The sequence below is a fragment of the Anoplophora glabripennis genome, unplaced genomic scaffold, assembly GCF_000390285.2.
Source record: "Anoplophora glabripennis isolate ALB-LARVAE unplaced genomic scaffold, Agla_2.0 scaffold13, whole genome shotgun sequence".
Classification (NCBI taxonomy): domain Eukaryota; kingdom Metazoa; phylum Arthropoda; class Insecta; order Coleoptera; family Cerambycidae; genus Anoplophora; species Anoplophora glabripennis.
In genome coordinates this window covers 1337347-1359406 of record NW_019416478.1, presented here as the reverse complement: position 1 = coordinate 1359406, position 22060 = coordinate 1337347, and the positions used below count along the sequence as shown (strand labels likewise).

At 31.8% G+C, this 22060-nt stretch overlaps 1 protein-coding gene across 6 annotated transcripts; it reads right to left on the bottom strand.

The window, feature by feature from the left end:
- Positions 1-9266: 9266 nt before the first annotated feature.
- On the bottom strand, positions 9267-21912 carry LOC108904400 (adiponectin receptor protein). Of its 6 annotated transcripts, none has more exons than XM_018706947.1 (5): positions 21751-21912; positions 21307-21489; positions 15205-15310; positions 12258-12536; positions 9267-10086 (listed from the first exon to the last, which is right to left on the bottom strand). In XM_018706947.1, exons 2-5 carry the CDS (start codon positions 21451-21453, stop codon positions 9410-9412), a joined length of 1209 nt encoding a protein of 402 aa, XP_018562463.1. In that variant the 5' UTR covers positions 21454-21489; positions 21751-21912; the 3' UTR covers positions 9267-9409. The 6 variants fall into 6 exon arrangements, with proteins under 6 accessions (XP_018562463.1, XP_018562480.1, XP_018562472.1 ...); XM_018706964.1 differs by having other exon boundaries at positions 12258-12515; XM_018706956.1 differs by having other exon boundaries at positions 15211-15310.
- Positions 21913-22060: the final 148 nt, after the last annotated feature.

Sequence of the window (22060 nt, the reverse complement as noted above, 5' to 3'; positions counted from 1 at the left end):
TTCATTGAAGAGAATATATCTGATAACCCCCGTAAACAAAATGTCAGTCATATTATTTTCGGTTTATCTGAAACTTTTAATAGGCCACTTACAGTGAAACACCCTGTATAGTATAAGTAAATATATTGACCTAAAATTTAAAAAATTATTATTATTTACATCCGAAGATGTTTATAGATCCTTAATTATTATGTTTTTATTTATTTATTGTAAACATTGTGTAGTAAATCCACGAATAGACGAAAGTGAAGCAGCTGTTCTCACGATTTTGTAATTAAGACACTTTGTTGATGCCGCCAAAGGCCAAAGTGTTATGGAGAAGAAATGCTTAATTTAATTATAATTTTCTGTTCTATGAATGCTGGCATTGTTCTACTTATAATTCGAAAAGCTCTATTTATTAAAAGAAAATCTCTATAAAATTTTATTTTATGTTAAAAAAATATCAATCATACAATTTTCTTTTAGTTTTTTATGCATTTTAAAACGTCTGAGTATTTCTCTAAATGGGTGTTTAAAAAAATTCGGGTAAGTATCCGAAAAATGTAAACAAAATAACGATAAATTTACATGTTTATAATTAAAACCAATTTGCTTCATTAAAACAAACAACACTTTAATTGACAGGGGAACATTATTTAGGCCTCATTCATAAATATTATATTGTTGTGGTGATTATAGAGCATAGGCTTTGATCGTTCAAAACCTGATTTAAATATTTATTCATTTAATTTATTCAGGGACGAATGGACAACTAACATCAACACATAGTGTAATTCATAAAATAGTTAATAGAAAATGCAGCGCCGCATTAGCTGATCAAAATTTCGTTTCTACTGTTTCTAATTTTTTTTTTTAAATTCTTGGCATATTTCGTTATCGCCGTATCGTTATCCTGTCAAAATAGGGACGGTATGTCGGCAAATATTATTGGAGACCGGGTGCAACGTATTTGTCTCGTTTGATTTATGGCCTCCACGTTTATTCAAATACAGAAGTTAGAACGTTGTTAGGCTTTCACAACACATGCCTTGCACACCAGGAGCCAAGTGGCGACACTTTTTCGTAAAAAAGTCTAGGGACGCAAGCTGATCCTTCTATTTATTTATACGAGTATTACATAGATTAGAAAGGGATTAGAATGTTTTGAGATTTATTCCTCAAAGGGTTTATTCGACGTCTGAATCTAAAATATTTCTATTTTTTGTGTTAACAGATATACAGGGTGTTCCACTAAGGTCGGCAGGGTACAATATTAGAGAAAGTAGAGGCCCTAGTAGAGCTTCGCATTTTGTTTTGGTGTTTAAATGTCTTTTCATTACCATTGTTTATTTTCTGCTCACTAATTTGCTAATAACTTGATAAAAAAAATATCGAACCCTTTTTGCCGTCAAAATGTAGCTATTTTTATGCTCTTCAAACTAATCTATAAAAAGTTTTATCCTGTTATTTCAATAAATAAACAACACTTTCGTTAGAAATTTCAGACTTATACTATATCCATCAATTTTATGCTAAATTCATTTATGTAAAGAAAACTATAGCATATTGCGTCCAAAATTTTTGAGAAAAATCCATATAACGGCATTCTTTTGAAATAAGGCCATGTATAGGTTTTCATGTTGAGGTAAATGACATTACGCATTCATGCATGAAAAGACCTTTCCAACGAGGTACAACACTATGGGCTTTTGATGAGCCAATCCTTAAAAAAATGCATTTTTCTGATCATTAGGGGCTTCCCCCAGCCTTTCTGTCGAGATAGAACAAAATGGCAATAACGAAAGTTATGCGCAATGAATCCGACTATCCATATTTGTACTATTTAATATACCTGAATAGGAAACATTTCTAAGAAAAATTCAACTCTATGTTTTGTTATGTAGATTGCGCCCCCTTGCGGTCGAGCTACGAACTTGAAAACTATTTCCAGCGATTTCTCTTGGTTGATTAATTAATCAAAATTTTTTTCCCGAAGTTCTAAGGCCTATACTTTCCCTAGTATCGTACCTCGCCAACCTTAGTGGGACACCCTGTACAGGGTTCTTCACGGTAAGTGGCCTATAAACGTTTCAGAAAAACCAAAAGTAATGTGTCTCTGAAATTTTGTTTACGGAGGTTATCAAATACGCTTTCTTGAATGATAATAATGCCAGTACTTCCGGTTGTACCAGAAATAGTTGTCAACTTGGTTATTTTAAATGGAACACCCTGTATATTATTATATTATCGACAAAATAGAATAAAAATGAATCAAAAATGTTAAAGTTTTCCTGTATTTAAATCTAACCGTTTTCGAGATAATCGACATTTTATAAAAATTTTGACAGATGCAAGCGTTTCGAAAATTCCTTTATATCTCTCCTCGTTCTGGAAGCTTTCACTTGCTTTTCGGAACACGCAAAGAACGTAAGAATAAGATGCACTACATTCTACTATCAAAATTACCTGAAGAAAATTATACAAAGTGTCCGATTTTTCAGGTTACATTTTGAAAATTTAAAACCGACAAAGCTTTTCAAATTCAAGTGGAACACCCTGTATTTTTTTGCACCATGTTATAGAAAATCAAATTATGTTTTTGCCGATATATAGGCGTTGTATGGGTTACAGTTTCAATTTTCTCCGATATTTGAGTTTTCTTCCATTCTCAAGAATATTACATTAAAAATATCATCAAATGTGCCTTGAAAAACAAATATTGGTACTGTCATTCAGTAAGTAGTATTCTACAAGAAGTATCAAGTATTTGCTCGACAAGAAAAATGCAAAATAATTATCCTAGTGAAGATACTGAGACTGCAAACAAGGTAATTATAAAAATTGTTTATAGATAGTTTATTAATTATACGTTGCGAAGCTTGGGGAAAAACAATATTTTACTGTAAAAAATGCAAAGTCCACCACCAGGTTATTGTTAGTTGCCTGCCCCAAGGCAACTAACAACAACTTTAACTAAAAAATAGTTCTCTACAGGGTAACATGTAGAAAGTATATTCGAAAAGCTTTCTTAAAGAACTTTTTTAACTGTTTGTAATTAAAATATTATATTAAATTCATGTGTTCTTTTATAGTCGTGCTGTAGTTGAATGTAACTCAAGAAGCTCGCATCGTCGACTTCCAACAACGTTGATACCATATGCATATATATCTGGAAAACTCATCACTTTGTATAATGTCATCCAATATATTAAATTTATATTTATTTACCACCCTAAATGCCACTCAGGCTGGTTTGTTGGTTAGGAAATAAAAATATTTTGACTGGTGCCTGCTTGAATAATTATTTCTGGGCTAATTATTTATGCGTATACTCCTAATAAAAAGTCATTTGTTATATCCAAATCTAAATCTACTCGACTATTATGTTTGGGGAAACTAAAATGTTTATATAACACATACGATTTTAGAAAACCTGGGATCATTAGGGAATTTCATAAATTTGTAAATCTCAAGGAAATATCCATGATATTTCCAGGGAATTTCTCGAATTTATGCAATTTTTTTTCAAATTTCATTTGTAATCTGTCTACTTATAAAGTATTGCCACTGGATGACACATTGCTGAAAAGTAAATAAGTGAAGTATAAATGTGTCCTATATTTGTCGGTTTATTGTCATTATTTTATAATATTAATATTCCCTTTACGTTAATTTCTACTTTGTTCATATAACTTTTTAGTATCTCTCCTCTCAAGTATATAGCGAATTTCAAAATTAATAGCAAGTAAGAAATTTTTTCTAACACCTTTTGCTTCTTTTTTCTTAATTTAGCAGAAAATGACATTATTTTAATTGGACAAAATTAAAAATTATACTTTTTTCAAGAAATGTGGGGATATATTGACAAAATTACATACTTTCATTTATTTGAACTAAATTTAAATTTTCGTACTGATAAATTTAAATTTTTATATTAATTAAAACTATATAGAACTGATAATAATGTAATTTTTTAAACCTGCAGCATGCAGTTAGAATTAGGGCAGGCCGTGGCCCCTCTGCCCCCCTTGGCTACGCCCATGTTCATCAATATTATTAAAGGGGTAAATATTAACTCCCATAATAGTTCTCAATAATTTTACCGTAAAAATAATATTTGCAGATTTTTTATAGTACTATTATTATTAGACTGTAAAAACTTCACATCTTTTTGAAAAATGTGTATTTTTAGCACACAAAAAGTTTTGTACATCAAGATTGCCCTATTTAGTATTCAGAAAGTTGAAGTTATTGGAAGTGTTTTCAAAAATCATATAAAAATGACCACTTATTTGGTGGTCAATGTAATTAATTTTTTTTTAAATTAGAATGTAAAAAGTTAGAAAATGATTAAAAAAGTGTAAATTGATAGAGCTTGTCTTCTCAAACTGGAAAATATTTTAAATTTACCTGAAAAACCTGAATATAATAGAATTTTTTGATCAAAAAGTATACACCCCATGAGTAGGATTTAACAATAAAAACTAAAAATCTTCGTATTAAAATTTGTATTATTTCTTAAAATTTCAGTCAAATCGATATACTGGCTGATAGTTTTCTCCTGTTATAACATCATGCCGTTGTACTATCTGGCACTTTCCGTGCATATAACCCCCTACGCTATAGGTCCCATAGCGAGCGTGCGTGATAGAAATTAGTTTTATTTGTGACAACTTTGAATGCCTGTAACTCAAAAACCAAAAAGATTTTATTTAACTTTTTTTCGTAGATCATATTTATCGTCGTGAATATGCAGTTAAACGTTGTTGGTGATATTTGCGGACACCCTGTATAAACGATTTTTGATAAATCGACTTTTTTACGGGCTCTACCAGCTGTGTGAATAAATGACTCAACTTTGAGAACACCCTGTATATGTAGAAAACTCTGTACGAGGGTCGACTTTTGTATTTTGGGAATGGACGATCCTTGTGCTGCCACCTGACAACTGACTTCCCTCCCTTTCGCAAAGTTCCATAAACAGCAGTCAACTGGACGGGTCTTCCAAAATCCATCAAAAATTGTTCTAAATGGTCACGTTTTTTTCGAAAAATGCGGACACCATTAGTGGAACGGTTAATTCTGAATCTTTACACAACCATTTGTTTGCCAGAAGTCTTCGCAAAAGTAAGGGAAACCAACCACCGAAGACCCATCATTTTCCACCAGGACAATGCGAGCCTCACACATCGGCTCAAACAAGATTTTTTGAGTTATGAAAAAATCAAATTGATGGGTCGTCCGCCGTACAGCCCTGATTTGGCACCCATGACATTCTTTATTCCCGCACATCAAAAGTAAATTTCGAGGTCGTTTTTCGACACCTGAAGCGGTTGATGCAAATGCATGTCTTGGAGGTACCCCGTGCCTGTGATATTAAGTTAAAAAATTATTAGAAATGATACAGCCGGCTTTACTTCATATATTTATTTCTTAACATTAAATTTTATAATTTAAAACAGATATATCTACAATAAAGCCATTACAATAAATATATATAGAGATAGGACATACGAAAATGTACCCAAATATCACAACAGGAAACTAAAATCTAGAGGTTCTAATTCCATGAGAGAAACCAAAGAAATTTACATGATAGATTACCGGAAAAAAGGAAATTCCATTATCTATTTCCATTTTATTTCATTATTTTAACTACCCGTTTATTATTATAGAAAGAAAATCCAACGGAGAGACGAAAGTATTCACTACATATATTCATGAATGTATGTTGTATTTGTTTTAAATTGTACCCTTTAAAAAGTTCTCGTAATAATAGCAAAATATATTTTTATTTTATTTTTTTCTTTTATAGTAATGATAGTTACAGGATCATCATCGTCCTCACGTGAATATTTTTAGAATTTTATCTCAGAAGCACACCTAAATTTTGTATCGCCTTATTTACCGTTAAGATTTACTCAAAATGGGAAGATGATTCGCCTTATTCGAAATATCGCTGAAAAAACATATTTGCCAAGAGGCATTCTGCATGACCGAAACAAGAAAAATGTAAAATATAATTTAAAAAAAGGTACAAAGATGTAAAAGATTAACTGCAATAAAAAGTTTGAAAGAACACCTCATAATACAACAATATTTAGAATTTACGAGGAGATGACAACCGTTATTATTCATGCTCCATTTTTTTAGTGATATAATCTTATTATTGACACTTATTACAATACATAACAACCTAATTCATTTAATATTAAAGATTGAAATGCATCTTTAATATTCACCGAAAAATTTTAATTCGAAAACATTAAGTATCTCAGTTCAATCAACATCTTGGACTTCTAGAGAGAAAAATAAATGTTAAAAGATCGTCGAGCATGATCAAAATTCTTACAAATGAATTTGCGTATTTCAAGAAAATGAAATTTTATTTCATACACTGCTTCTGACAATGATATCAAAATCGTTATAGATACAGGGTGGCACAAATTAGAAAAAAAGCTATACCATCAGGGTACCTTTGGAATGGCGCAAACACTTCTCGGATATATCTTTTAGTTTCAGTTCGGAAATATTTTGAAAACGGTTTTTCGGTTTTCTGTTTCGTTTTCTTCCGATGTTATTACCAGAACTGGAACGAAAAGAAAAACATTTCTCCACAGCAAATTTTCCTGCATTTTCTCAGGGAAATTTCAGTTTTGTTATCCGGAGTTTCAATTTTAATTGACCATCATCAATTTAATTTATCTAACCCTCTCACTGCTCCAGACGAGTTTATTCGCTAAAAATTTATAGGACTCGCTGCTCCAGACAAATTCGCTTGAATAGTTAAATTGGATCATGCTGCTGAAACCGTATATACTCGCAACCACGCGCATTAGTGACTCGGTTGTTGCAATTCGTTTGCGGGCGGAGCTTATAGCGATTGTGGCAATTATTTTTATGGAAGGAGGTACTGGTAGTAATGCCAAGATTGTTCATCTCTTTTCCAGGTTCTATTTAGTATAGCTGTCGATATATTGTATTTTATTTAAAATAAAATCGTAAAAATATCTAGAAAATTGACAAAGAAATTTTAGCGAGGAGCGATAGCGACGACGAGTTTGATTGATGAGCGTAGTGATGGATGCTTTATAATAAAATATTAATAACTAAACTGTCACAATTATTTTGAAACCTTTAAACAATTTGATTTATTTAACCCTTTCACTGCTCCAGATGAGTTTATTCGCTAAAAATTTATAGGACTCAAACTGCTCCTGACGAATTAATTCGCTTGAATAGTTAAATTGGATCAGGCTGCTCAAATCGTATATTTTCCCAACCATGCGCATTAGTGACTCGGTTGTTGCAATTTGTATAGGGAATTTTTGCGGGCGGAGCTTATAGCGATTGTGGCAATTATTTTTATGGAAGGAGATACTGGTAATAATGCCAAGATTGTTCATCCCTTTTTCAGTTTCTATTTAGAACAGCCGTTTTATTTAAAATAAAATCATAAAAATATCTAGAAAATTGACAAAGAAATTTTAGCGAGGAGCGATAGCGGCGACGAGTTTGATTGAGGAGCGTAGTGATGGGTGCTTTATAATAAAATATTAATAACTAAACTATTACAATTATTTTGAAACCTTTAAACATATTTTAATTTAATTTAACACAACATAATCTAAAAATATAAGTAACTGCGGTAAACTTTCGCACATGGAGCGGTAGCTACGTCCAAACGTATTGCGCAGCGAAAGGGTTAAATACATATTTTTAATTTTGTATTCACTGATGTCTGGCAATTTCATTATGTTTTGGATGTTTCAGCCATCTTCATAAAAAAAATTTTCAAAATATAAAAAAAAGTTTAAAAAAATTATTAATTTTCCAAAATCAAACAGTTTAATTTATTGTGGATACTTAATTTATTGTTGCAATTTTTTTGTTTTATTGTTTCTATGGCTTCATAAAGTTTACCTTTTTTCAAATAACGAACGAACCATAGTAAAATACAATTTAATTGTCTTTTCTATATAATAAAGAACCATACTTAAAAATCTCTTGATGATGGATACAATGTGTCCGAAGCGTAATCAATCAATTAACAGGAAATAAAAAATAGAAAAATTGTACTTAAAAAATTAAATTGATGGTAATTCGAAACCGAAACATCGAACAATAAAACTGACGCTCGTGTAAGAAAATACAAAATACACAAAAAGTTGCCATGAAGAAATGTTTCCTTTATTCGAGCTTTAATCAAAAAAATAAATCCAAGATCTGTTTCCACCAATTGTTTTTTTAATCGAGCTAACCTGTATCCTTTGCCGTTTTCAATATCACCGCAATAAAACATCCTCGTCTTGGACATACAGGGTGTCCCAAAATTAATGCAACAAAATTTAGTCACAGATTCTTAAGACAAATTTAGGGGACCCATATTTTTTATTTTTGCCAATTGGCCCCCTTTTTCGCAGTTGCAGCCCCCCGAAATCCGCCCCTAAGAATAGTCTTTTTTATATCTCAGAACCCTGTTGTACGAAAATCGCTAAATTTGGTACACAGCAGTTTTATGACGTGTGGAATCTGACAGTGCTACACTTTTTGGCGGGGAACCCCCTTAAGACAATTTTTCGTGGGCCCCCTTTGTCTTTGGAGGCAAAAAAATTTGGTCGCATATTTCAATTTCCTAAAAATTATTATTCTGCTAGAAAGCCATTAAATTTAGAAACTTTTTTTTCTTGATATTTTTTCCGTAAGACGCAATATTTCTGAGAAAAATGTCAAAATCTGATCAAATGCATATTGTGATTCGCCATTTTTCTTAAAAACGTTGCATTTTTATGAAAAAAATATCAAGAAACATAAAAGTTTGTAAATTCAATAGCTTTCTAGCGAACTAATAATTTTTGAGAAATTCAAATATGCAATCAAATTTTTTTGGTTCCAAAGACAAGGGGGCCCACGAAAAAGTGTCTTTAGGGGGTTCTCCGCCAAAAAGCGTAGCACCATAAGATTCCACGTCATAAAACCCCTGTATACCAAATTTAGTTACTCTCGTACAACAGGGTTCTGATATAAAAAAGCCTTTTTTTTGGGGGGCGGATGTCAAGGGACTATAACTCTGAAAGAGGGGGCCACTTGGCAAAAATAAAAAATACGGGGCCCCTAAATCTGTCTTAAGAATCTACGACCAAATTTTATTGCAATAATTTTGGGACACGCTGTATATTTGAAAAAAAATTTATATAGTTGATAAAAATATATTAATCAAAAAAAAAGATGTAAACCTTCCTTTCCAAATTACAATTTGCGAAATTTAAATAAAAATCTAAAACCACAACAAAATAGGGTATAATAAAAACAATTCCTTTCGTAATCGCCGACTCTCTAAAAAGTCCAACACCAGCGAGGCGCGTGTAAAACTAAAATTTTTCTCAATAAATAAAAAAACTAATTGATTCTTTGGTTCCCTTTTTCGTTAATACAGGGGCGAGTCGGGCATCTCGCACTGCCCGATCGTGACCCTATGCATGGCCATCTCGGAGATCCCGTGGTAGTGCACGAGGGCCCCGCCCAGCACGAAAACGTGGAAAATCTGGTGGGAGTGCAGCCAAATATCGAACTTGCCCGGGAACCACCTCTCGGGCACCCTCAGCGCGTAGAACAGGGCGCCCACTATGTACAGCAACCCCATGAGTACCAGCCAGCCCAGGTACTTCTGGCTGACGTAGTTGAACCACCCCTCGACAATACCGTAGTGGATCGCCGGGACTATGCCGCTCAAGCCAAACGTCATGAATACCGCCGCCCTGAAGGGCCTCCATCCCGATTCCGAGAACTTGTCCCACAGGCTCACCATTATGCTGGTGACGCCCAGGGCGCAGACCACCGAGAGGTACACCACCTTGGGTCGGAAGTGGCAATAGAAACCGTAATAGAGCCACGGCACGAAGGATCCCATGATGAGTAAGGCGATCCCGCAGTAGTCGAGTTTCGAGAATAGCTTGCCTATGAATTGCGAGTGGCAGTTGACGGTGTGGAACATGAAGGAGCACCCCAGGCAGATGATGGCGCCGGCGAAGAAGGCGCCGAAGACGATCTTCTCTTGGAGCTCGATCTCTATGACGGGCCTCATGAGGAAGTATATGGCAATACCTGCGGAGTAAAATAAATGTTTATTTGTTTGAAATTAATTATTTCATACTAAAATCTCAAAAGCATTCAATTTAAAATGCGAGATATGAGTGGCTCCAGGAAAATGAAACACGGTGTATGCAATGAAGTACCTTTACTTTTAACATTCGATGTGATCTAGAAATGGACATACAAAAATTTTGGGGGAAGATAGAACATCAAAAAATATGATTTTTTCTTAGGATCTTATCGCTTTTTATTTTTGATGTTGGGTGCCAAAAATGACTTTTTAAAATTTTTAATATTCGCAAAAGACAAGTTTCTGAAGATGCTAAACAGATCAGTGTTTGTAGTTGTGATAAATATTTTGAGGTTAGGTCATTGCATCACATATATTACAAGAGGTCCATTCGTCGGTGTCACCATAAACTGTAAGATTTACAGTTTTTATGAAATCATTGGAAAATTAAGTTAAATAAAGTTAAAATGTCATAAATATAAAAAGGGCAGGAATGATAGGATTTAACATGTTTGTTTCAAGTTAATATCCAATTCGTAGATAAATGATCCAAATAAAACCTCACAAAATTTAAATACTGGAATTTACCCAAACTTACATTTATTCTTTCTTGAAATCTGGAATGAAAATATTCAGTTTGGAGCAGGATATAATGTCTAGATGGCGTCATTTTCAGCTAGCGAACAAAAGTAGGTACCTTTGTTGAAACTGCTGGAAATGCATTGTTTTTGAGCAAAACGCAATCGAGTGCCAACTTCTATTTCTCAACGTACACGATATCTGGAAACGAATGTCCCATACTTGACTTTGGGATGAAAATAAAACAATTTAGATGATGTTACCTACAATTACAATTACACTTTTTTAAAAAGTTACAACCCTTCAGAACAATGTCTTTATTTTATTTCTGTGAAGGCCTCTAACTCTTTGAAGAAGCAAAATTCTACCAATGTAACAATTAATTGTTACATTAACAATTAAAATCGTTTATTATCATCCAAGAAAACTATCCTTGAAATATGACCCATTCATTTCGAAACATCTTGTACATTGAGGAATAAAAGCTTGTTGATCTTCGGTCAATTAACTGAATTTTTCTCAAACAACGGTGCATTTCCATCTTTTTTATATTGAAAAAATGAAATTTTGTTATAATACACTAATGGAAAAAATTAAAGGGTTAAAAGAATTTCTGAAATTTTTCCGTGATTTTTGACAAACTGTATTTAGGTGAAAAATGGTTGTATCGGGAATTAAAAAAAAGCATTTTGAAGCTCTAAGATTCTAGTTATCATGCAATTCTAAAAAATAGCGCAACAAAAAAATTTTGCAATTTGCATAGACAAGATAGCTTGTTTAGTCAGCTTCAATTTCCTTTTTTTTAAATTTCGATACGACCATTTTTCATCGAAATATGGGACTTTTAATGGAAAAGGATCCTTTCCTTTTGTCTTCAATCGTCGATATCTCGGCGACAAATGGTCGTACAGAGAATTGAAGGGCAGTTTCGATAACTGGAATAAATTTCCTATAACATGCTGCCGCAACTTTTAGGAAAATATTTTTTTTTCCATCTACACGAATTTTAAAAAACAGGAAAAAAAGGTAATTTATGGTTTTTAGAAAATTGATGGCTAAACTAGAAGTATTTATGAAATGACTAATGTTAAGCTTGACTTTTACAGTACGATATACCCAGAAGAACCATTTCTCTGTTTGAAACAAACTTTTAAGAAAAATTAAAGGGTCACGTTTTTTGAGCTTAAACACTTCATAACCATGATTAAAATGGGAAAAGAAATTTTTTTGAGGATTTCTCACATTTTTACCGCAAATAACTTTTAAATTGATGAAAAAAAAAAATTTTGAAATATTTTTTCAGAGAAGAAAAACAACCATAACAAAAAATCATGCCATAAAATGTCATTGGGAAAGTTATTTTTAGCAGATGACCAAAAACTAAAAACAGGAACATATTTAGTATCTTCGAAAACTTACCTATTCCCAATTGCAATACATTTTTTTTTTGGCAAATTTTTTTTTAAATCATTTTTGTTGCTATTTATATCCGAAATAAAATACGATATGCGCATGGTCTATTAAGAAAAAAAATTATTTTTTTGCAATTTATCATTCTCTATTTTTTTGTGTACAAAAATACGAGAAAACTCACCTATGAAAGCGACGCAGCCCAGCAAGTGCGTCCAAATGTTGGCCGTCTCCGTGTGCAACCTGAAGATGCTCTTGAAGCACGCCCTGAAGCTGGGTAGGGGCGGCCGATGGCCGAACACTAGAAAGTCGTTGTCCTGGAGCCAAGCCGGCAGATTCCTGAAGTGGCACACCGACCACCCGGCCTGGATCATCTTCCGGACAACGTGTTCGGCTTGGCTGGCGGCATTGTGCGCCAGCGCCGATATGTCCAATTCATCACCTGCAAATCGGGGTAGGTTTGCTTCATTTTGGGGGAAGAGAAACATTCAGTATTATAACGGTGTTCAATCAGTACAAGTGTAGGTTTATTTGATGTTTTTATGTAAACAAATTTGACAAATGTTTGATCTCTAGAACTGATAACCTTTATCTTTTAATTTGTTTTTTTGTAGTATATATGTAGTTTTCAAAACTTGAAAGCGTAGAAAAGCAATAAAAAGTATATTAATAATAAATGTACATCATATCTTAAATTTTAGTCTAGAATTTAGAAAAATGCTAAATATGTACATCGAAGCTATGGATCGCGTAACAAAAATGCTTGGATAAATTTTTATCTTGGTTTCTACATCAAAAAAGTTCAATACAAATGGTGTTCTAGAAAACTTCATTTTTCAGATATGTAACATTAATGTAAATATATGGTTTATTTCAAGTCGCAAATATACAGGGTGATTCACAAGCGGTGACCAAAAATGAAACCTCGTATTCTTTGGTGAATTTTAAGGGGTCTTTCTCATATAAAGTTTTTATCTAAGACGCTTTGTTAAAAAGGTGTAAAGGATAAAAAATACTAAAAAATACATTTGCACGAACACAGGCGCGACATCTTTTTAGTAACGGAAATGTAATTTGTTCGCAATTTATTGTTGCTTGAATTTGATGAAAAGCATTATTTATTCTTTCTTTTAACTGCTCAAGTGCATTAATTTCTTCACTGTATACCAGCCATTTAACAGCACTCCACAAAAATGAATCCAATGGGTTTAGGTCTGGTGTTTTCAATTTGTTTTTTAAGTTTTACTCAAAAATCAGGCTTTTTTCGAAAAACATAAAAGAGCAGTACACAATTTTTTAAAAATTGAAAGACGAATCCGAGAATATCGTGATTGTTACCATAAAGCAGTGGCGTAGTATTTTATTTAGAAAAATATTCCACCGATACCCTGTATCTTCGCCACTGGAGCTTCTAAATTTTAGGAAAAGGCCTCAGATTTGGAACAATGTTTACATACATACATGTGCCAAATTTCAAATTAATTCACCTACAGTTTTTAAATTATTTTAAAAAATTTTAACATTTTTATAAGTTTAACACTCTGTATCTTTTTAACGAAGCGACCTAGATAAAGACTTTATACGAAAGACTCCCCTTAAAGTTCACCAAAGAATATGAGGTTTCATTTTTGGTCACCATTTCTGAATCACCCTGTATAATTAAAAAATTTTCAATTAACATAATACCTATTTCATTCATGCATAAAGTGATTTTGTTACTTGTAGTATGGTATAATCTTCTAATAACGGACACCAGGGAATCCTAAAATGTGCAGTATATAGATGTGTCCGTTATTTAATATATTAACACAAATCTTAGCTTCACCAATATTAATGATTCGTTTACAACGAACAATGACAAACCGTTACGTCTAAACTCGAGATAATGCGATCGCTAATTTGTTGAATCAAATCTCGTGAAAAATCACACCAATCATCAACCGGTGAAACAGAATGTTGTGTTTTAATGTAATCGTGATCTTCTTGTTTTAATAATTGGTCATGTGACTTTTAATCGTTTATGAAGGCACTATACATAGTTGGCCAATCAGAAAAAATAAGGACAGGTAAGGGTGCAACAAAACCATTACATAATTCCAAGTCATTTGCCTTAATTCTAAGAACTATAGTTGGTAGGCATATGTATATACTAACCCGGTACCATCTTATCTTTCCGCTATTGTCTGATATTGTGTCTGCATCTTTTACTATCAAGAGATGGTAAAATTAAGAAAACTCCATTGTAAAATCCCGTAAGAACAAAACTGCTTTTAGTGCTTTATCCTATAATAATGAATTAAATTTAAAATGTCTAACGGTCAAAAATCAAAAAGCCTGTACCATGCCCCCTGTATTTCAGCCATTTTAAAACATAATTTTTTTATTTTAACACCCCATATGTCGAAATATTTATTTATTTGTTGTGATGACCCACTATTTAACTTTGGCCACACATTTTGCTACACCCTGTATAAAATATTTGAATCTATCAAAATTTACTGAAGTGATATGAAAATTATAGAATGACTGTTTTCTAATGACTTTTACACCTGTCACATATCGACAAATAACCAGGTGTGAATTTGAAATATGTTCCCCGAATACCTTGAAATATATGATTCCTGATAAGAAAATCAAATAAGATTGCAAAATTAACCTCCGAGTTCAGCAACACGAGTGTAAAGATATACGAAAATAATATATTACCTCTGCTCATGATTAAGACAGACAAACATTATTTGAAAACTAATAAAAATGTGATTTGATGCACAGACAACTCACCAAATAGTTGAAAAAGAAACCTGATTCTATTTTATCAATTAGTGATAATTTAATCAATAATACATTTTAATTATAGGATTTAAGATATCTTTACAAATAGCAATAAAAATAAATGCACACAAAAATACTCGGTGATAATAAATGAAAAAATTTATATACGAGAATTCCTTTTAAATTAAATTGGGCTATTCAAATACTATGATAATATCATATTTAGCCAGTACCCATAGCAAAGTTTAAATGAAATGTAATGAGGCCTTCTTGAAACAAAAAACAAAAGTGCATGATACTACCTGATGACACACCAAAAAAGATGAGAAAAAGAAACATGAAAATCTAACCTACTCTACCTGTACCTAAAACAGCAGCTTTAAGAACATCACTCATCTCAGAATCCAAGATGTTCTCATCTTCAGGTGTGGAAGGCAAGGGACAGCCAACGCAGTCCTCCTCCACCTAACAAAAATAGAAATTACAATGTTTGCATTTAAATGTTGATAAAATCAATGTAAATTCAAAGTTACAAGTTTTAAACATTGTTAGAATCATAAACAATAACGATGCATTATTGGAAATTAGAATATTCTATTTAGTATGCTTAAAATGATTATTGAAAAAGTTAATTTATACGAAATTTTAACATAAACTTTTACAATTAATTTGTTACATTTAAAACCACAGATATAGGAAATAAAGCATGTTATTTTGTAGAGAAGAAAGATTTAAAAATGTCTGTTAGGTTATTTAGTGTTACTTTTTGTTCATCTTTCATTATTATACCAGAAAATAGTCAGACATAAAATTGTAGTTATGCACTAAACCTTAGATAGTTCAACTATTAAATTTTAAAAATATTTTATTTTTCATATAAAATATGCTTCTATAGGAACAGCTCCCTCAATAAGCATCCAGTTCATAAAACCACAATAATGAGAATTCTTTATTAATACACTGGGTGTTTCACGACGAATAGAGTACTTTAGTATGTTATAATATCGTTTATTTTGAACCAAACAGTTCATATGAATCTATCCAAGTCTCAATGGTTACTGAGATACAGCCAGTGGAAATAAAGCACAAACGAATATCTTTTTATTAATTTTACTAACCAATATTTGATATACAAAATAGCATTTTGATTTTTAAAGATTAAAGATATGGGTCAAAAGTTCTTCCGCTAAACTCCGCACACTTCGCTGTTCTAATGAAAACGTTGCGTATGTGCTATGCAGTTTTTCCAAGCGTCGCTTTAATCTTGTTATAATAATAATTTTCTACTTCATTCACATTTTGTTCAACTGCACATTCAGAATGAAAATGAATACTTGGAACAAAGCCCGTATTTCGTAATGTGTCAAATGTTTGAATAAATGCTCTTGAATCTAGTAACGCTGGTTAGAAAATCGTCTTCGATATTCTCTATGAGCAGCAGGTGCTCTTCCATTGCAAAACCCATACCAAAACACCATACGTGTGACATTTCAAATAAATTTCACACATACACACGTTCACAAATCAATGCTAAATGTCAATTATTTGGTGAGGGCCTACTCGATAATTTATCTGCTTTGCACTCGACGCAATCGACATTAAAATTGCTGTACCTCAATAACCATTGAGATTTGAAAACATTTGCATATTAACTATTTTATTCAAAATGAATGATACTATAACAAACTGAAGTATTGACTATTCCTCCTGAAACACCCCATATAAGGTATGTTCCAAAGTAAACAGGACTTTTTTAAAAATAAGAACAATAGTTTTTTTGACAAAACCGATTTATTTTAATAAAAATAGTCCACTTCCGATTCAATTTAGCGATTTGCACCACGTTTCGTCACCAGTCACAATGTTGAAAATTAAGTTTCACTTTAGACACAATAAATCCACTTTTATTTGTCCAAATGTCAAGAAATTTTAACGAAGAATCAACCTTTCTGACACATAATTGCCAAAAGATGGCCTCACTAAAAATACCTATTTTTTCTAATCCTGTTTACTTTGGAATGCATATATAGAATATGTTTGTATTTTATTGAGACACACTATATAAAAAATTGAGTCTCCCTCCTCCTGGTCCAATATACACATATATTGCCGTAGGACGTGCCTATAACTGTTATAAATTATTATACAATTCTAACAAACAAAAATATGTGTTTTTCTAAGATTCTAATTATTATTTATCACTGTGGGCATGTGTGGGATATATTGGAAGAGAATAATTTTTCTAGATGTAATCAATATGCACTTTCAATTACAGATAAGGTACATGTTTTCCAACAAACAATTTATGTAGATTGCAATTTTTTATTTATATTTCAGAAAAGAAAACATGTAACATAAGATTGTAGACTTTCTTTGTTGTAAACATTCTTCGACCTTCACTTTTATTTGTCATGATGATAACAAACTAACTAACTAATCTTTAGAAAAACTACTCTTTGTGTTAATAACCCACACAATCGGATATAGACCAATCAATAGAGATTTTGTTTGTGACAAAAATACTAGTAGCAAACCGAGTGTGCCATCATATAAAAGACAGTTTGTAAATATATGCTTATACAGAAGCAGTTTGTAGGGGCCTGGAAAACCGGGAATACCGGGATAAGTCAGGGAATTCATTATTCTTCATAAAAAGCAGGGAATAGTCAGAGAATTTTAAAAGTATTCAAGAAAGTCAGGGAATTTGACGTTTGCTACTGGAAATTTTGTGAAAGCAGGCCCTGGGTTCTTGAAAGAAAAAACTGTTTGTGGTTTTGAAATCTTTATAAGAAGTTCTTTGGTTATAAAAAAAATTATGGAGTCCATCTGGAAAAAGTTTAATGCATAAACATCAATTAGTATGCAAAAATGAACAAGTAACCTGGATTTTTTTTCAGGGTCAGGGAAAACCTGGAAAAGTCAGGGAATTCTATATTACTTTTGAACTATGAACCCTGTAATGTTTCCTACTCCAATTTACCATTAACTAATTTTTTAGAAACATTTTTATGTAAAAAAACCCATTTTTTTAGTTTTTTGCTTATAAAACCTAAGCAATCTGAATGCTATAAAGAAACAATTTGTAGAGAATCGAAATATGAGAGGTCGATCGGATAATTAGAAATGAAGAAAACCCGGAAAAATCGGAAAATTTATCGTTTTTTTTAAATTCATTACCCTGTGCACAAAAGTAGTGAATTATTTGCACTTTAAGTGTGCACAAAGCAGGCGCTATCGGACCATTAGTTTTGGCACAATTGCAATTTAAATTTTTTGGTGCACTATTTTACAAAATTTTTGAATGCGTTGGAGGTGGTCCGAATTTAATTTTTTAGCCGTATTTTAAAAGTAGAAGTATAATATTACAAAACGTATATTCTAATTTTCCGATAAAATGATGTGAAATAGGTGAAAAATCCCTCCAAACATGCTCAAAAACGACCGAGCGTGCACTGAACTTAAGCATGCACACTGACAGAGTGGTAAGAATACACGGAATCACTATGATGTGAAACTTGTGGACATTCCTTGTTTTGTTCCTGCACTTTTTGACATTTACGCGAAATCTTGACATCAAACGTGAATTTGAGTTTTCTTACAAAATGTACTTTTCTGTTCCAAAGAATACATATTTAGGTGTGCTTGTATACTGTTACGGAAATTTTATTACATTTTATAAGTTGTTTATGAACAAAACAATAAAAAGTTGTTTTTCTCGAAAATGTTTATGACATTCCTCGTTTTATTCCTATACCCTTCATATGTATATTCAAACGAAAGATTTTGCAATAATATTTACCTATTGCCAGATTGAATATATGCTTCTGCTACATTGGTGTCGTTTGTACATTCCATGACACTGGTATTATTTATTATGTATAACCACTTACAATAATATTAAACTATACTATTACTAACAATATTCACAATTGTATACCTGTAATATATCCCTCGATCTTCCCCACTACTCGATAGCGTACGCGCTCTTGGTCATTTTTGAGAATGTTTGGAGGAATTTTTCCCCTATTTCGCATCATTTTATAGGAAAATTGGAATATACGTTTTGTACCTCTACTTTTAGAATCCGGCTGAAAAACTGCAACACATCCAAAAGTTTTGCAAAACAGTGCACCAAGAAATTCAAATTGCAATTGTTCCAAAACTAATGGTCCCACAGCGCCTGCTTTGTGCACACTTTAAGTACATATAATTCACTACTTTTGTGCACAGGGTTATCTCTACAACTTAAAAAATGACGGAGTAATAAATTTAAAAAAGAAACGTAAAATTTTCCGATTTTTCCGGATTTTCTTCATTTCTAATTATACAATCCAATCGATCGACTTCTCGTTTTATTCGTATTTCGATTCTCTACAAATTGTCTCCCTATACCATTCAGATTGCTTCTTTGGTTTAGGTTTTATAAGCAAAAAACTTCAAAAAATGTATTTTTTTTTGTATATGTTTATAAAAAATTAATTAATGGTAAATTATTGGAGAAGGGAACATAAACATATTTCTACAAACTGTCTTGATGGCACAGTCCCTTTGCTACTAGTATTTTTGTCACAAAATTACTGATTTATTGTTCTATTGACTGGCCTAATATTACTACAACACAATGATAGAGATAAATTTCTATAATAAACTTTTATTATTTGGGGTTTGATCGATACATTCTTTAAATTTCTTTGTCTGATGTTTTCACTTATTTTGATGATACAAGAGGTTATCAGAAACATGTATAAAGCATGGATAAAACCTGAGGTAATTTTGAAAACAAACCATCTCATCACATGACTTATCATATCAGTAAATACCAACACATTCATAAAGCCAATTTCCATACGTTGCCATCGAATAATCTCTTTATTTTCAATGGGATTTTATATAACACATAGTTACCATATCTTTTTAATGAAATGAATCAAATCAAACTGATAGGCAAATACGAACATTTTATCTTTTCATTTTAGAATTATACTGAGAACCGGTGAATTACAAAGGGTCCAAAATATTCTTACCTCAGACAATTACTATAATTGATAATGATAAATTAATGATAGGATAAAAATAGATTGTGACCAAAAACAATGAAATAGTAATACATCTATTATTTGCTACCGTTAAACCGAAAACCAGATGAACTCTCTATTTAGATTTCTGATTAGATATTAGACAGTTACAAATAAAAAAATAAAAAAATTATTGAAAAAATATTCTTTCACGCAAATTTGGCATATATGTTATGGGATTAATACACATTACACAGTTATTGTCAAATTTGGTTCCAAATCACCAAAAAATTGTGGAATGTAAAAAAAATATTTATTTAAAATGTTATCCCAATAGTTCTCATTGAATATTTGCAAATATTAACTTTTATACCTAACTAGCAAATTGTAGATTATTTTACTGCAAGCACAGCACATTGATTTGTAGTATGGTTGATGATTGCTATAATAAGTTAATAATGTTACATATAATTCTTTAATTAAATGTCACTGTTTAACCTTGGCGGGGATATCTAAATATACATTGCTGGATGCTTTTATTGAAACGATGTCGTAATGCCAATTCAAACTGGAAAACAATTTACAACCAAATTAATTACTTACTGAGGTTATGATGCATTAACATCGCATTGATTTTGTATTAAAAAAATATATGTAAAGTTTAATAACCCCTGATAAAGCAAGTTCTAATAATTAGACTTTTACCTCTCAAAAATAATCATTAATTTAGGTAGCTTTAAAGACTAGTTCCAAAATTCTTCCTTATTGCTTTAAATGTCTGTGTTCTTCCTGGTGACCCTGTTTAATCACACTTTCTTAATGACTTTTAACTTTACATTATTATTCAGAGAAACTTAATTGTTATGTTAATAATATATGGGGATGATAAGAAAAAGAAAGTTTAGAATTGTAAACAGAGTAGACCAAAACACAAGTATATGAATACAGAAAAGGTTCAGCAAAGGTCAAAGAATAGAAAATTAATTTTAAAACTAACACCACGTTGATGAAACTTTAGAATATTGTAATTGGAAATCTTGTACCTTCAACCGCAAGTTAACTTAAAAACTCATAATTCATAATACCTTTGAAACTGCATAGCACATTTTTGTACCTGTATTTATATTTTAAGCTAAATATTACAGAAAAAATATTATGATGATAGCTGTCAAAATTTATCATCAGTGACAAGAAAAGGTAACACTAAAATTTTTTATACCATATATACCTTGGTTATTATTCCTAAATAGCATGTGACAAATAAAATTATTATCAACCCTATGCATAACCTGTTATGAACATTATAAGTCTTACTTGATGATATAAGTACTGTGAATGAAGGATTTAACATATTAGACAATTAAGTCGTGCAAATACGTATGTTGCTAATAAAACTTAACTGCATAACAGTTTAAATTACTATTTTATAAGAAGGGTCTGACTTACCAAAGAATTAACATCTTCATCGAGTAGATCTTTTATCTCCGAAGTAATACTTTCGCTCTCAGGATCCCATAGTTTTCTTTTTCTCAAACCGATCTCGAAGTCTTGGATGTCTTTAATAGAGTCTTCGGCGTCACTGTAGTGAGACATTTTGGGTGGCCTTCCCACACCACAGCGCGAAGAAAACTAGAAAATCAGCGGGATATAATTTTCACTGTCAATTTTGAAATGATAAATAAAAAGAACAAAGGTCAAAGCTAATCTGAAACGTAAAAAATATCCGTTTTTATCCAGATACCAAGAAAGAAACATAATTTGTGTTTGGAAAAGTAACTAGGTCCTCCGTGTTACATAAATCGCCTAAAACTATTTAATTTCGTATTGACATAACTGTAAATATGCGTAGAAATTAACCAGAGACATTACTTGAAATTTAAGGGGGCTTACCTAATTTTTGTGTAATATTAGGTAAGTGCGTGCACTTGTAATATATCCGTACTATTTGTAATGTTATTCGCATATAATTTAGGAAATGTTACTTCATTAAAATGTTACATGGCAACTAATCAAGTCAGCTGGTGAAGCAATTGGCGAACTCGTTTTTGTGCTCTTTTTATCGTACGCACTTATGTTTTATGTTGTATGTTGGTACCCGCATCTGCCGTCTGCTAGTTATATTTTGTTTTATTTGTTTGTCTTTCTGCTTTCTCCATGGGCGTATTCGATGAGAAACGGTAGGAGTTTTCGTTTACTAGAA

What these genes read in the sequence shown, in the direction of transcription:
- LOC108904400 (XM_018706947.1), bottom strand. Translation starts at nt 21,453, where the DNA reads ATGTCTCACTACAGTGACGCCGAAGACTCTATTAAAGACATCCAAGAC. An exon ending in AGCTGCTGTTTTAGGTACAG is followed by an intron (nt 12,537 to 15,204) that starts GTAGAGTAGGTT and finishes CCCAAAATGAAG; the next exon opens with CAAACCTACCCCGATTTGCA. An exon ending in GGGCTGCGTCGCTTTCATAG is followed by an intron (nt 10,087 to 12,257) that starts GTGAGTTTTCTC and finishes TTTACTCCGCAG; the next exon opens with GTATTGCCATATACTTCCTC.